At 38.3% G+C, this 13310-nt stretch overlaps 2 protein-coding genes across 2 annotated transcripts in view; both read right to left on the minus strand.

Annotated features, from left to right (window-relative positions):
* Position 1: 1 nt before the first annotated feature.
* LOC307150776 (tumor necrosis factor receptor superfamily member 5-like) lies at positions 2–4461 on the minus strand. The gene is made up of 7 exons (XM_079858302.1): positions 4318–4461; positions 2505–2639; positions 2158–2295; positions 2000–2069; positions 1774–1886; positions 1049–1165; positions 2–958 (listed from the first exon to the last, which is right to left on the minus strand). Exons 1-7 carry the CDS (start codon positions 4448–4450, stop codon positions 831–833), a joined length of 834 nt encoding a protein of 277 aa, XP_079714428.1. The 5' UTR covers positions 4451–4461; the 3' UTR covers positions 2–830.
* Positions 4462–10092: 5631 nt separating this feature from the next.
* The window catches only part of fam83e (family with sequence similarity 83 member E), a 34943-nt gene continuing 31725 nt past the window's right edge, over positions 10093–13310 (minus strand). Inside the window, exons 9-10 of the mRNA XM_079858153.1 lie at positions 11286–11468; positions 10093–10380 (exon numbers count right to left, since the gene is read on the minus strand). Coding sequence (XP_079714279.1) covers positions 10192–10380; positions 11286–11468 — 372 coding nt within the window. The 3' untranslated portion in view covers positions 10093–10191. The remainder of the gene's footprint in view (positions 10381–11285; positions 11469–13310) is intronic.

Raw genomic sequence — 13310 nt, forward strand, 5'->3', positions numbered from 1 at the left:
TTCGTACAGGCTGATTTATTATCAAACATAAAACAATTCTCTGAAATTATAATTTATACAATTTACAACCTGCATTGTAAGAGATTCACAACAGAACAATGTTATAGGTCAGGATTTCCCAAACGAAAATTTTGTGAGCTCATAAAAAAAAAAAAAAGTTTTGTTTACCTGCATGTCATGTGACTATTAACCAACATCAGAGAACATTGTTCAATTACTTAAATATATTTATTTGGCCATTCATTTGGCTGACAAAAAAACAACTACATTTACTACATTTGCCATGTCCTCATGTCAGCATCAGTTATGTCAGGTTATGTTCACAGACATTCATAAATCCTCTCCCGTGGGAAAGTAAAGTGTCCATCGTACACACACTTCAGAATCTCCCCGGAAGCGGTAGGTTATCTGGGTACTTTTTGCCTACTGTGAAGTCGGACATACTTTTGTCAGATTCTGTTTTTCACTTTCTATATAGTAGGGAAGTAGGCTATGTGATTCCTGATGCAGCCGAGGTTGGAAAAAAAATCACAATAATGTATTAAACAAAAATGAACCATAATAATTAGTCAAGTTCATGTAGCTCTCAGAGTTACTACTTAGGGTCAAACCTTCTTGAGTAAACAAGTACAAAATATATTCCTTTAGAACATTAATATGAAAATATGACACAGTACAGAAAAATCTCAAATACCTTAGCAGGCTCAGCTACTCTAATGGCTACAAAATCTCACTAGCATCAATAGAATTCAGTTAATAAATTATACATTACATAGAAACATAATATACATATCCTCAATATACATAATGATCGTTTGTGATGCCAGCGTTCATGCCTCTAAAGGCCCGATGCTCTGCGAGAGCAGGGACTCTATGGAGCTCTGGCTGCCACTGCCGCGTTCCTGCTCAGGAAAACAGAAGCTGAGCTCTTCAGGAACACGCGTCTGAGTCGGTCCTCCTGCGGGGCGGAAGACACACGGAAAAGCATGAAGATGCGGGAACCCTTTAACATGCAGGACTAAAGAAAACAGCATTTGATGAAGTTTACCTGGTTGCTTTCTTTCTTTATGGGTGACCTTTCTTTTTCTCCACTCCAGGAAGAGGATTGTAGCGATAGGTATGGTTACGCAGAGGAGCCCAAAGATGATGAGAATAACTATGACCGCTGTAGCAAAGAGCAACGATGAGTGAATCACTTGAAAATGAACTTTAAAGCTTTAAACAAATCATAGTTCATGGACATGACACAAGTTATCGGCTCTTTTTTAACTGAAATGTATTTATGTATTTAATTGAACATCAAGTTCAAGGTGTGTGTGTGCGTGCGTGTGTGTGTGTGTACCAGTTTGAGTTTTAGACCATTGGAGTGAGGACAAAGAGAGTAAAGTGAGGACATTTTGGCCGGTCCTGACTTTCTGAGAGCCTTTAAAGGCCTGTTTGAGGGTCAAGACTTGGTTTTAGGGATAAGGTTATAGTTAGGTGAAGGGTCGGTTTAGGGTCAGGGTTCGGGTCAGGCACTTAGTTGTGATGGGTAAGGTTAGGGTAAGCGGCCAGAGATTGCATTGTGCCAATGAATCCCCTCATAAAGATAGATGTACAAGAATGTGTGTGTATGTATGTATGTATGTATATGAATTATAAAAGGTCAAGTGCATGACAAATATAGGGCCCTTCCCATAATCTGAAATAAAGACCACTTCAGGGTGTTTAGAAACTCCCAGTGATGTCAGGGTCACTATCATGCCCACGGGTTTATATTTCTGTCATACGTACTGCTGTCTGCATCACTGTTCGGCGACACTGTTGGTTTGAGATGTGGTTTAGGTTCACAGATCACATCTTTAAATGCACTTCCAGGAACCTTTATTTGATGGTCAGGCGTACATCTGTGGGTTGAGAGATACATCTTTAGAAATAGCTTATAAAATGTGGTTTCATCAGCTCAGAAACATTCTTAACAGGCAGATCGATATCAGAAACAATGTTAAAGGCATCATACTTGGTCCAGTTCACGCAGGGTTGATGGATGTTGTCATTGTACATCCCTGGAGGACACAGCTCACACTTGCCTAAATTCATACCAGAAAGACTTTGCAGTCAGATGCATATTAGTCAATAATATCAAAAGACTGATCGATTATCTTTATCCAGACTCACCTCTTCCAGCAGGTTGCTCTCCCTTCCCACACTCCTTCAGGCAGTAAGAGCATTGATCATTTCCACATCGATATCCTTGTAAACACCCACAAACTGTGTCTCTGCTGGCGGTGCACTTCTCTTTCACCCGCATGCCACCTGTTTTTGATATTTTGATATTTGGTATTATTCAGGCTTGGGTCATTATTGGGCTAGTTTTTACTGGCCATGGTCTTATTACACAGAACCGCCAACCCTGTCGTCAGCTAAGGGCAGTTTTGGCATTTGTATGGTGATGCTGAGAGCACTTGAATAACAAAACATAATGAAGAAGTCTTTAGCATCAGTTAAAATGATGTATGATGTACCTCCTGTACACTGATAACACCTCAGACAGATCCGCTGGTTTGCGTCAGGGTTTCCGAAGGGGATGAAGGTGTCATTTCCACAGGGAGTACACAGATCCTTTGGGTCTGGACCGCATTCACTGACTAGACGGTTTCCTGCAACAAACACACACACACACACACACACACACACACATACAGTAGGATTAGAAGTCTGAGACCACATTAAAATCTGAAAAACACACCTTGGGTGAATACAGTCTACGTGCTCTTTAGACGTGTCCTCTTTTTCCTGAACTTTAATGGGATAGTTCACTCAAAAATGCCATCATTTACTCACCCTCATGTTGTTACAAACCTGTATGAAATTATTTCTTTGCGCTGAACACAAAAGAAGATATTTTGAAGAACCAAACGGTTGCTGGTCCCCATTGACTTCCATAGTAGGAATAAAATGCTATGGAAGTCAATGTTACCAACATTGTCATTCTGTCAATCCATTATACATTGCAAAAACAGTGAAACATTGTAATGTTAACACTGTTACGTAATGTTACATAAATGTGTTGTGATGAACCTTGTGCAATGAAGCACAAGATGCGCTTTATTATGCTGTCATCGGTCATTGATTCAGAAGGTAGACACACCAAAGTTATGTTTACTTTTCGATTGTTGACTATAATAGATTAAATAAAAAATGCAAAATAGAAGCATTTTTACAAGTGGACTTCTGAACCTCACTCTATACCTGACATCCTCCCGGTAAACATTATACATGATGCACGATAATCAAACCGAAAGTAATGCGCTGTGAGGATGAAAGCAGCTGTTTATTGTGGTTTTTAAATCACATGATCACACTTTATCATGAGGGGAAACAGGAAGACACTTTATACCAGTGTTCATGCGTGTGTAAGTACAAGCTAAATACTGTGAACTACATTTACATTGATATTTGTGCTGTCGCTTGTTAAAAATAGCTATTATAGCAATTCCAGTTTTGGGGTTTAGTCATTTATTCCAACTTCATCTATCACAATTAACTGTGTATTCAGTTCTTAAATCTGAGCTTCTCAAGCCTCCATGTATGTAATATGCAACAAAAATTGTTACGTATATGATTTTTTCCCCATTTGTTTTACATTTACATTGATATTTTTGGTGTTGTTTGATAACACATTGTTATTAATAAAATTATAGTAATAAAATGTGGTAACGTTTAACAAAATGATCAATTTCCATTGATATTCCATTTGAGACAAAGCCCTGCTTTCTTATATAACAAAAATATTTTTTTATTGATTTAATCTATCTTACTAAAAAAAGAACACAGTGGAACTGCTCCATTTTACATAGTACTCTGAGGTACTTCTAAGAATACCATGGTACTAAGAGTTCTTTTAATGCATATTTCTCTTTTCTTTCATCACTTTTTACTACATGCATTCACTTCACAAAAAAACGAACAATAAGCATAAACCATTGTTTCTCAAACCTTTCTGAACATGGCTCCTTTCGGCCCCAGCTTTTTGCAGACCTAGTTCCAACCCAAATTCCCACAATCCTAATCCTTACTATGGAAACAGGAATCTCACACACTCCTATGGAGCACTATATATTGAACTATAAACTTATAATATATTATATCTTGATACTTGTACCCAAGATCTGCAGTTTAACAAGCATAAATTGCTTTGCATATTTTTTTTTGTTTTGTTGTTTGTTTTTTGTTAAACACAATTCTGTTGAGTTTGAGAAACATGGATGCAGACAATACAGATGTTGGGTTTTATCAATCATTTTATCCCAGAGTAAAGTCCTTTGCAAAACTCACCTGGATGACACTTCGTACAACACACTTTGCGGTCGTTACTGTTTTCCCATATTTGACATCCAGATTGCACGCTGTGTTCTTCAGCCAGAACCATGACCGCCACAGTCAGGATCAGTCCACAGAGCAGCTTCATCCTCCACAACAGGTCCATCTGCTCACAGGCTTCACACACACTCACACACAGTTCTCTGGAAGACGCTGAGAATAAAGATCTTCTCTAGTGTGCTGCGTCTATACAAAGTCTGAAACCCTCACGCGTAAAACCACATTTGTAAGTTCCAAAACGTCATGAGTACGCCCACATCCACACACACACACACACACACACACACACACACTCAAGACGCATTTAGTGACTCGTCAGCTTTCTGCAGTTTCTTTTTCATAGATAATGACGATGATCCCCAGTTCAAAAGTGCAGGGATATTCCTTCCTTCAACTTCCTTTAATTTCATTTTTTAGAGAGGAACCTCAACCATTGCACAATTATTATTTTTTAGATTCATTCTATATTGGGGATACCAATGCAATCATTACACATTACAATCCACTGTATTTTTCAATATTTAAAGGTGCACTATAACTGTTGGCCCTCTGGCGGTAAAAAAGAAAGAACATTGTTTTGGTTGTGCTTCGGCTCTGCGTGACTGTGCGGATGAATATTATTATCATAAAACTATTCACTATAGGTGTAAGGCCGGTGACACACTGGATGCGTGGCGTAAGCGTCTCAGCTGCGTGGCGTGTCCGTTTTTATTTCGGCTCCCATGTTAACAGGTTAGAGCTTGCACACTGCGTGCGTGACACGCGCGTCTCAGGCACGGCTCGAGCCGCGCGGAAAACGCGTGCATGCTAGAAATAGAACCGACGCCTATTTTTCACGCGACACGCAAGCATCTTGGAAGCGTTTCCAGGCAAAATTGAATAGGTCAAGATGACATTTTGACACGAATACATATTAATAAATGTCATTTTGATGTTTGAAAGTGTCTAGGGTCTGACATAAATGCAAATATAAATGCAATTTAAAAAAATATTATCGATTTTCAAATACTGCACCTGTCAATACAGAACGAAATATTCTATAGTCTATATTGCCGTCAACACTGCCGACGTTGTCTTTGCTGCTATATATTTATGTTTAACATTAAGTATAGGCCTTCCACAACTCTCTCCCCATGTGTCAAATATATCACCAACCTAGCAGCAGCAGCGCCGCGTCAGACACGCTTCTGGTGTGCAAAGACATGGAAAACGCGACGCAGCCGCCACGCAGCTGACACGCAACAGAAACGCCAGCTCACGCCACGCATCCAGTGTGTCACCGGCCTAAGAGATATAACCAGATGGAAAGGATCTCGAGCTGACTAGCTGAAGACTGTAGCAATACCCATTAAAGGGGTCATATAATGGTACATGCACTTTTACAAGTTGATTGTACTGAAATGTGTGTTGGCAGTGCCTGTACACAACCATCATAAAATGATACAAATCTATCCAGTGTTTTTTTTTTAAATCTCATTATCTGTTTGACCCTCTCTGAAATCAAGCCGTTCGATTTTGTGACGTCACAAAATCGACGCCCCTCCCACGACTGGTGATTGACAGCAGCGTTTCAACACAGACCCGCCCTCGCTCGTGAGGGAGCTGTCTGTCATCATAGTCCCGTCATTGTTGATACCCTCACTGGAGCGCTGTCTATGAGCAGAATGGCGTCTGCGATTGTGTTCTTCGGTGTAATAAGGAACACAGCAGTCATTTTGATGTTCCTAAATCCGAACCGTTGAAGACACAGTGGCTGAGTTTTGTTTTTGAAGGGATATGCCCAAAGGATTGACGCGGGGATTCCCTCACGGGGATTCCCCACGATCAACCCTGCTTTCATGTTTGGGGAATCATTTCACACCAGACAGCTTTACAAACGAGAAAAAACGGATCGGTACCACTGATCTATATAATGTCATTCTATATAGATCAGTGATCGGTACCAACGAGTTCCTGCTGAACCTCCAGAAGTAAGTGTAATGTTTATTAACCTTTATATTAATATTTATATTAATCTTTGCAAATTGCTTGCTGCACGCTTCATGATGAATGCGGCTGTTTACACTCAGGGTACATTACGGCATGTTTTCTATGTACGACGTTCTCAATATAATTCATAATCCCACGTTTATAATGAACAACGCGTTATGGTTATTGTGTTACAAACGGTGTACGCACAGAACAGAGGGGCGGGGTGAGCAAAGCTCATTATCATTTAAAGACACATGCACTTAAACGGCGTGCTGAAAACAGAGCTGTATTTGACCAGGTAAAATTAGTGTTTTCTTACAATACTAATGAGAATTTTTAATTAAAGTATATTACAAACTTTTAATTTAGACCCTAAAGAATCATATTAGCTTGTACAAAAATGGCATTATATGACCCCTTTAATAGACACGGTACATCCTTGAAAATATAATCCAGCACAGATAATGAATGAGCCTTCACAAAAGATAATGCTTAATGAACTCTGTTAGAGAGAAACATATGACAGTTTATCTGTTCAATAAAACACTTACTCTCCTGTTGAGTAATAAAACACCATCATCTCCGCATCGCTTTTACAACATTTCAGATCCCTCAGTTCTTCATCTCCTAAAGCCAAGCCGATGTTGATTCTTGTTTTATTACGAGCTCTGTCTCGTTCTCTTTTCTCCAGCAGACTCTCCTCTGTTCTCTCTCTCTCTCACACACACACACACACTAGGGCTGAATGATATGGACAAAATTTCATATCTTGATTTTCATGCCAGATATCTCGATATCGATACAATATGATATGACTACGTAAGTACTAAAAAAACAATACATTTAGAGTTTGTAAAATACACACTGATGTCTATGGAAGAGGTAATAATAATCCTTTCCATTATAATTCGACACGTTTTATTCATATCAGATACACATTGTGTAAGTAACTTCAATGTTTACTCTATTCTATTCCCAGTTCACCAGCCACTTACTTTTAAGTATTTCGGGAGAAGTGGATGAATTCACGTGTTGTAAACATAGAGGTTGTAAATCCAACAGATCCGATTCTCTGAACTGCGTCTGCGGCACAAACCAACACGGCGGCGCCCATCGCGCATACAGCTCAACTAACGCGATCGTTATAAAGGTGTTTAAACAACAATATACTTCCACTTGCATGTATTTGACAATCGGAATATCAGATATTTCATGCCATAGCTAACACATTTGTGAATATTCGGAATAAAAAAGGAAAAATGACATAAAAGCAGATCATCATTCATTCAGCGCTGTTGCTGCTGCGGTGTGTCACGTGACAAGCAATGACGCGTCACCATGGAAACGCCGCCCCCCCTCTCACAATATAGTTCCCACGTCCCTGACTCCCTGGTAGTGTGTGCGCGCTGGCTTTAGCGGTGCATTCAAGGGCACTCGTAAAACTGATGTTTGTTGTGACTGCCAGAGTTGTATGCAGGGCGAGCGCGGAGAGGGGAAATCTATATCGTCTATATCGTTGCTTTTTTCGATAGTAATATCTTGAAAGTTCATATCTAGATATAGATACGATAACGATATATCGTTCAGCCCTAACACACACACACTCACACACACACTCGATCTGATGTTGATTCTTGTTTTATTACGAGCTCTGTCTCGTTCTCTTTTCTCCAGCAGACTCTCCTGTTCTCTCACACACACACACACACACACACACACACTCTCTCTCTCTCGATCTGATGTTGATTCTTGTTTTATTACGAGCTCTGTCTCATTCTCTTTTCTCCAGCAGACTCTCCTCTGTTCTATCACACACACACACACACACTCGATCTGATGTTGATTCTTGTTTTATTACGAGCTCTGTCTCGTTCTCTTTTCTCCAGCAGACTCTCCTGTTCTCTCACACACACACACACACACACACACACACACACACACTCTCTCTCTCGATCTGATGTTGATTCTTGTTTTATTACGAGCTCTGTCTCGTTCTCTTTTCTCCAGCAGACTCTCCTCTGTTCACACACACACACACACACACTCTCTCGATCTGATGTTGATTCTTGTTTTATTACGAGCTCTGTCTCGTTCTCTTTTCTCCAGCAGACTCTCCTCTGTTCCCCGTTTGTTTAAAACGGGTGATTCTCCGGAGGTTGGTGATTTAGCGACTCCATGTCAACCTTTCTCGTTCTCTAACCTCTGACCTCTCACACCAGACACAAAGCAGCCAGAGTAACTTTATTTACGAGCATATACGCAATTTCCCGCGAAAACCATCCCAACAGCTCTAAAATATAGATCCCAGACTACAATGCATGTTTGAGCTGTTTTAACTAAAAGCAGATTGCACTGATATCTCTTAAAATATGTCACTGCCGTTGTTTCGTCACCACTGATGCACACCACTATTTTTTTTATTTTTTTTTTTCTAAGGCACATTTATAAAAGCTACTTAAATGTGAATTTGTGAAACCAGGCCTTATAATAGGCTTACCATAGTTAATCACATTTTGGGAAGGAGGATTGATGATGTATTAACTCATTATTTTAATTTAGTTTATTTTAAACAAAATAAGTTACATAGTGGTCCCTTTAGGAAACCTTTTTGGGTCCCACTTTATATTAAGTGGCTTTAAGTACTATGTACTTACATCAAAAAATAAGTACAATGTACTTATTGTGTTCATGTTGTATTGTAAAACACTTTTGCTGCTATTGAGGTGTGATACGGGTAAGGTTAGGGACAGGTGTGGTGGATTGGGTGGGTTTAAGGGTGAGTTAAGGTGTAAGGGAAGGGTCAACAGTGTAATTATAAATGTAATTACATAAATTAATTACAGCTGTAATTACATGCAGGATTTTTTAAAATGTAAGTACAATGTAAAAACATGTATGTACACAATAAGTCCATTGTCAAATTATTCATTTCAATGTAAGTACATAGTACTTAAAGCCACTTAATATAAAGTGGGACCCATTTTTTATTATGTCACATAAAAAAACAATTTTATACGGTAACACTTTATTTTACAGTGTCCGTGTTACATGTTACATGTACTTACTATAGTAATAACAGTAAATTATGCATAATTACATGCAACTAACCCTCAACCAAATCCTAATCCTACCCTAACCCTATAGTAAGTACATGTAGTAATATTACTCAGTACTTAAATATATAATTACACTGTAACAATGACACCTTAAAATAAAGTGTAACGATTTATACTTGTGTAATTTTGTTTAATCTTAGCAGCCTATCCAGACAGGTCTAATGATATAAAATCAACATGAAATAAAATTTGATCCTATTTACTTTTTTAATACGCTTTCCTAATCTTATTTTGAATGATTGATCAGTGCACATTATTCCAAAGGATAAAAAGGTCTTTCTTTGTATTGTAATCTTTAATCAAACCGTAACAACCTGCTCGTCTGAAACAGCTTTCCTCTGCAGCTGATGGATGTACTGAAGTAAAACTATTTCATGATGACTTATTGAGCATATCTGAATAGAAAGAGCCAGTCTCTTATATTTGTTTGTGGTATTTGATTTTATAAATGGAGGTATATATATTAAATGTTAGGCAGCATTAACATTTGACATTTACATTCCCTTTTCATTGAGAAAATATGACAGTTCATACATCATGAGTCCATCACATGTAAATCAGGCCTATAATAATAGACTTGTTCTTCAAGTGTGACATCATTGATGATGAATATTTACTCTCATTAAGCAGAAAACTCCCTACGTACCTGCAGCCTTGCTTATTACAGTAACATTTACATATTTAAATATGTGGGAATTCTTGTAACACTATTGATGTCATTGTGTGGGGTTTCCTGCTAACTTCAGTGCTCCTCTTCACTTCTGTGGCTTCTGAAAGGAGACCTCCACGGCTCCCTCTGCTGGCCGAAGCTGGAAGATCTGAATCCAGGAGAAAACACACTGGGCATGTTCCTCAACAGTCCAGATTTAACATCATCGTTTCTCTTTTTCATAAGTGCCAGAGCTGGAGTCAGAGGCAGATTATCACAGTTCTGAAAGACAATAGCAGTGAAGTCATTTCTTAGCGTTTTAAAGTATATCACACGATTGAGCTTTAAATACACCAGCTTTGTACATGCCTTTTTTGCATAAATGTGCATAAATAAAATTGAAATGCACTTCATAGTAGATATTATAGGCTTCAGTAAAACTGTGGGTGGGACTATTTTTCTAGGACAATGAACTTCTGATTATGCATAAACAATATAAAGATATTGGGTAGATATCAAAAGTTTGGGATCTGTACAATTTTTACATTTTTGATATTCTCTTATGCTCAACAAGGCTGCATTTATTTGATAAAAACAGTAATTTTGTGTAATATTATTACAATGTAAAATAACTGTTTTGTACTTGAATATAGGCTACTTTAAACGTTATCTATTCCAGTGATGAAAGCTGAATTTTCAGCATCATTACAGACTTCTGTGTCACATGATCCTTCAGAAATCATGATGATTTGCTGCTCAAGAAACATTTCTGATTATTATGTTGAAAACAGTTGTCCCACTGTTGAACACAAGTATTCACAACACAAAAAGTCTTTTGAACGGTAGTGTCCTTTTGAGACAGTCAGATGTGCATTTTAAATCTAGGCTAGAGTACATTTCTTCTAGGCTTCTGGTATACATTGATTTACTGCAAAACATGTGTATTTGTACACACTGAGGAATGAGTAATGTCATAATTGACAACATGCCACAAATGTGTTTCATAGAAATTAAATTTAAAATAATCATGTTCCATTAATATTGAATAAGCCCTGAAATATCAGTGGAAACATTAAACATGAACATTATATTTTATGGCTCTTTTAGGTCTAATTGTATGTTTATCTTTCTGTCCCAACAGCTGCCAGGTAATCTGCATATAAATGAGAAATCTCAATGTCTCTTACGGTGGTTCGAGCGTTTGATGCCGTGTCTGAACGATGTACATTGAGCTCCATTGTGGATTTGCTGATGCCCGGCGTTGGGTTTTCTGTCCTAGTCTGTCCTAAAGAACTGCGACGTGAATTGACCCGTTTAAGAATGTCACTCAAAGTGCTGAAAGTCTTGCTCCGGGAAAGATCTGACGGATTCTGTGAAAGAAAACAAGAATGAAATAAGGTCAAAATGGAATAAAGCAAACAACATCATCCCTTAACTATCATATAGAAAATCACTGTAACAACAGCCTCGAGTGACTTTGCTTTTATTTTATTTTTCAGTATTTCTGTATAGTTTTTGGTTTTATAGAATACCAAGTTGCAATAATTATTGTGTGTTAGTGCCAATCAGTCCTTTATGCTGATTGGCCAATATAGCCGTAAAGCACAGAAATGACCGTTTCACCGAACAGATCTGTGTATCACTGCGCTCCATCCATTTCAACATAACAATCAATATAGGCCTACTGTCAAAACTGTTCCATCTATTACCGCAAAAGTAACTGTTTATTAGTTATATGAAGTATAGTGACCTCTGCTGGCGTTATGTTTGCATTATTCATCTTTAATTCACCCTCCCTCTGCACAGTCATAATGGGTGGTGTGTGTGTGTGTGTGTGTGTGTGTGTGTGTGTGAAGCCCACAGTTTCCGAAGAGCAGAGGGAATATTATTAAAATTATATTGTATTGTATTATAACATGTGTTTTCATAATAAAAGTAATCTGAGCACAATGATTTCGTACAGGCTGATTAATTATCAAACAGAAAACAATTCTCTGAAATTATAATTGATAAAACTTACAACCTGCATTGTAAGAGATTCACATCAGAACAATGTTATAGGTCAGGATTTCCCAAACTGAAATTTTGTGAGCACATAAAAAAAAAAAAAAAGTTTTGTTTGTTTTGTTTACCTGCATGTCATGTGACTATTAACCAACCTCAGAGAACATTGTTCAATTATTTAAATATATAAAACAAAATATTTGGCTATTCATTTGGCTGACAAACAACAACTACTACATTTGCCATGTCGTCATGCATGTGTCATGTCATGAGTTATGTCAGGTTATGTTCACAGCCATTCATAAATCCTCTCCAGTGGGAAAGTAAAGTGTCCATCATACACACACTTCAGAATCTCACCAGAAGTAGTAGGTCATCTGGGTACTTTTTGCCGACTATGAATTCGGACATACTTTTGTCAGATTCTGTTTTTCACTTTCTATATAGTAGGGAAGTAGGCTATGTGATTCCTGATCCAGCCGAGGTTGAAAAAATCACAATAATGTATTAAACAAAAATGAACCATAATATTTAGTCAAGTTCATGTACCTCTCAGAGTTACTACTTAGGGTCAAACCTTCTCCTTGAGTAAACAAGTACAAAATATATTCCTTTAGAACATAGGCAGAACATTAATATGAAAATATGACACAGTACAGAAAAAGCAGTACAGCTACTCTAATGGCTACAAAATCTCACTGGCATCAATAGAATTCAGTTAATAAATTATACATTACACAGAAACACAATATACATATCCTCAATATACATAATGATCATTTGTGATGCCAGCGTTCATGCCTCTAAAGGCCCGATGCTCTGCGAGAGCAGGGACTCTATGGAGCTCTGGCTGCCACTGCCGCGTTCCTGCTCAGGAAAACAGAAGCTGAGCTCTTCAGGAACACGCGTCTGAGTCGGTCCTCCTGCGGGGCGGAAGACACACGGAAAAGCATGAAGATGCGGGAACCCTTTAACATGCAGGACTAAAGAAAACAGCATTTGATGAAGTTTACCTGGTTGCTTTCTTTCTTTATGGGTGACCTTCCTTCTTCTCCACTCCAGGAAGAGGATTGTAGCGATAGGTATGGTTACACACATGTTTTAATGCTGTAACTATAGCTTCCACTCTGACAGCCTGGTGGAAATTTCACCAAATCACAAATTCTATACTAGCTCCATCTAACCTCACCCCACTGTGGAACAACCGT

The sequence above is a fragment of the Squalius cephalus genome (assembly GCF_949319135.1).
Source record: "Squalius cephalus genome assembly, chromosome: 22".
NCBI classification, from domain to species: domain Eukaryota; kingdom Metazoa; phylum Chordata; class Actinopteri; order Cypriniformes; family Leuciscidae; genus Squalius; species Squalius cephalus.